The 3,066-nt window shown below is 35.7% G+C and overlaps 1 protein-coding gene across 1 annotated transcript; it reads right to left on the bottom strand.

The window, feature by feature from the left end:
• Positions 1 to 514: 514 nt before the first annotated feature.
• Positions 515 to 1,315, bottom strand: LOC125385923 (3-hydroxyacyl-CoA dehydrogenase type-2-like). Its single transcript, XM_048409954.1, has 2 exons — positions 1,288 to 1,315; positions 515 to 885 (listed from the first exon to the last, which is right to left on the bottom strand). The coding sequence occupies exons 1-2, from the start codon at positions 1,313 to 1,315 to the stop codon at positions 515 to 517; spliced, it is 399 nt and encodes a 132-aa protein (XP_048265911.1).
• Between the last annotated feature and the right edge of the window lie 1,751 nt (positions 1,316 to 3,066).

Raw genomic sequence — 3,066 nt, forward strand, 5'->3', positions numbered from 1 at the left:
AGGTCCCTTCGTATATCTTCGGAGCTAAATGTGAGCAAGGATTTCAGTGATTCTACATTATTTACGGGCAGACATTTAAGCGATAACAGTTTATTAAGCAATAACAGTTAATGAACAAAGACTTCAATGAAATAATCATAGAAAAACTTATTTATGACGTGCATCCTCGAATTGAAATAAATCAAAAAATCACGATATGAATTTTATGAATGGTTTATTAAAAGCCATTACTTTTTTCTTTGAGAATGATAAACTCATAGTTTGAGCGAATCAATGATTGTCCATAACTACTGATGGTTTGTGTTAACATATTGATAGCAAAAAATGTACATCTAAATACGCATAATCGTGAATAAACTGTGAATGTTTATGCATTTATTCTGCATGCATGCTTTTTTTATTGCACGTATAAAAATAAAAATTCCTAAACATCCCATACTAGTCGTAATACTAACACACCTGTCATAGGGCTGTCTATGTAACCGGGTCAAATTGTGACAACACGTACTCCTTGCTACGCGAGTCCTCTAGCTAAGGGGATCGTCATATCGGAAACAGCGGATTTCATGGCGCCATAAGCAACTAAACCATGTGGTGGTTCATAAGCCATCGTGCTTGAAAGATTTATAATGACTCGTCTTTGTTGATTTAAATCTGGTTTGTTCTTTGCCATCAAGTTGACCATTAAGCGCGTTACGTTAAATAAACCCCACACGTTAGTTTCGAAAACGCATCTGTACAGGTCAGCAGAATGTGGCTTTTTGTTCTTGAAATCATAGATATTTTCGTAGTCAACAATACTAGCAGAATTAATTAGTACGTTCACGCCGCCAAATTTCGCCTTCACACATTCGATGCTCTCTAATACGTCCTTTTCGAGCCTCACTTAAATAGTATCATACAATTATTCATTATGAAAACATTACGTATTATTATTAATTCAGAGTCTCGATAAAATATGAAAATTTTACAATGTGAAATTTCTATCTGGTTACTTTTATTTTGATCGGTTTTGTCGTCTTGTTAATTATTATCTTATAGAGATTTTGACACGGTTAATGCCATGGAGGTCACCGATGACCGGCGCACCAAAGCTGGTAGAAATATATAATTTGAACAAATGTCAATAGTTATAAATTTTGTATTATTTCCATCGTTACTACAATAGTGCGACGTAATTAATGCAGTATAAAATATATAAAAATAGTTTTATTGATACGTGAAATATAGATCTATTATGTGCGTCCCGTACAAATGATTGTCCAACATGGGATAATCCGCTTTTACCTGCCCGAATAATGACCCTACGGAACATTTCGACTTGAAAGATATATGATGGCAATTAAGGGCCTTGCGTGTAAAGAAGACAATGCTAAATCTTATAGCGGATCTTTAGAATTATTGCGGATCCGATCCGGATTATTATTTATAGTAGGACGCGGGGAGTAAGAACATACAATAATTATTTAACAACGCGAAGAAACGATATGAGCTAATTCATAATTGTAAAAAATAAGCGAAGCGAGCAAAATTGCTTTATAGCGGAATGAGGGCTGCCGGTGCCGTCACTGAGACAAATTCATCAACATTTTGACTGCCACGCCATTTTATAGGTGGTCGTGGGTGACCACTATGGCGCCTTGCTAACAGCTGGTAGCGAGATATTATAGCAAGTCTTCGTGTATTTCAACAAACCATTCGCATTTGTTGTTTCGTCGTAAGCAAAAATTCTATATTTAATAGTAAGATATTTGCGCACTTCTAACTTCAATTATATGATTATAAACTAGCATTTACGATAATTTTCTAAGGTGTGTTTATAATAATATTCTTAGATTACTCCTCAAAGAAATGGATGCAAACTGAGTGCACCGTTGGATGCACAATTTGTTCTCATTCTTTTTTTTTATTGATGTTCTAATAAAAATGTTTAATTGTTCAATGGAGCACTTTTTGTTTTAAAGCATCTTCTATTTATCGATTGTATTAAAAATGCCCTAACTGTCAATTTCTATAGAATTTTTACGATTGTAAGAAGTTCAAACGCTCCGGTGGCGTTACGGGAGAAACTGTGGCCGGTCATATATGACTAACGTTTTTTTTTTTTTTTTTTTATTTATTTATTAAAATTCACAATTTGTCCAATTTGGACATTTGGTGGAATTTTTTAACGGTTAAATTAGCATGTTGGTGGCTACCCCCAGCGGGGTACCATCCTCGTGTTTCTTAGGTTATGTCCTTTATAAGGTCTGTTGGGTGCTTCCTTTTTAGTCTTCTGTCCATATTTATGATTTTGTATGTTTTCGCAGCTAGCCGGTTTATGTGTGTTGCTATTCTTAATTTGTATTTCTCGGAGTATCTGTTGATTTCTTCCTTGACCGTTGGCATTCCCAGGTCCCTTCGTATATCTTCGTTTCTGACGTACCAAGGTCCGTTTACTATTGTCCTGAGGATTTTAGCCTGTATTACCTCTATTTTGTTTATATGGCTCATTGCTGCCGTCCCCCATAGTGGTATTCCGTACGTCCAGATTGGTTTTATGATCGTTTTATATATTTTTAACTTGTTTTCTGTGCTTAGTTTGGATTTTCGGCTTGTTAGCCAATGCATTTGTCTTCTTGTTTTCTGTATTTTTTCTACTATTGATTTGATGTGTAGTTTCCAGGTGAGTTTTTGATCTAAGTGGAGTCCTAGGTATTTGACATGCTTTGTTTGCGTTATATGCGTGCCGTTCAATAGGATGTTTGGTGGTATCTTTTTCCGTAGCGTGAATGTAATATGGTTGCATTTATTGGGGTTTGCTTTTATTTGTTTTTCTTGTAGCCAATTTTCTATTTTTACGATATGTTCTTGTAGTATTTTGACTGCCTTTTCTGGGTTAGTATGCCTGACTAGTATAGCTGTGTCGTCCGCGAATGTCAATACTGTGCTGTTGGTAGTTGTTGGTATGTTCGCCGTGTATAATGTGTATAGTATTGGGCCTAGGACGCTTCCTTGTGGTACCCCGGCCTTGATGTCTTTAACTTGAGAATGTGTGTCCTTGATTTTTATTACGAAGGTTCTGCA

Source organism: Bombus terrestris, chromosome 11, assembly GCF_910591885.1.
Source record: "Bombus terrestris chromosome 11, iyBomTerr1.2, whole genome shotgun sequence".
NCBI lineage: Eukaryota > Metazoa > Arthropoda > Insecta > Hymenoptera > Apidae > Bombus > Bombus terrestris.

Excerpts from the sequence above, each read along its gene's own strand:
- LOC125385923 (XM_048409954.1), bottom strand. The coding sequence starts at position 1,315 with ATGTTCCGTAGGGTCATTATTCGGGCAG. Across the intron at positions 886-1,287 it reads TAGGGTCATTATTCGGGCAG|TGAGGCTCGAAAAGGACGTA; the intron begins GTAAAAGCGGAT and ends ATACTATTTAAG.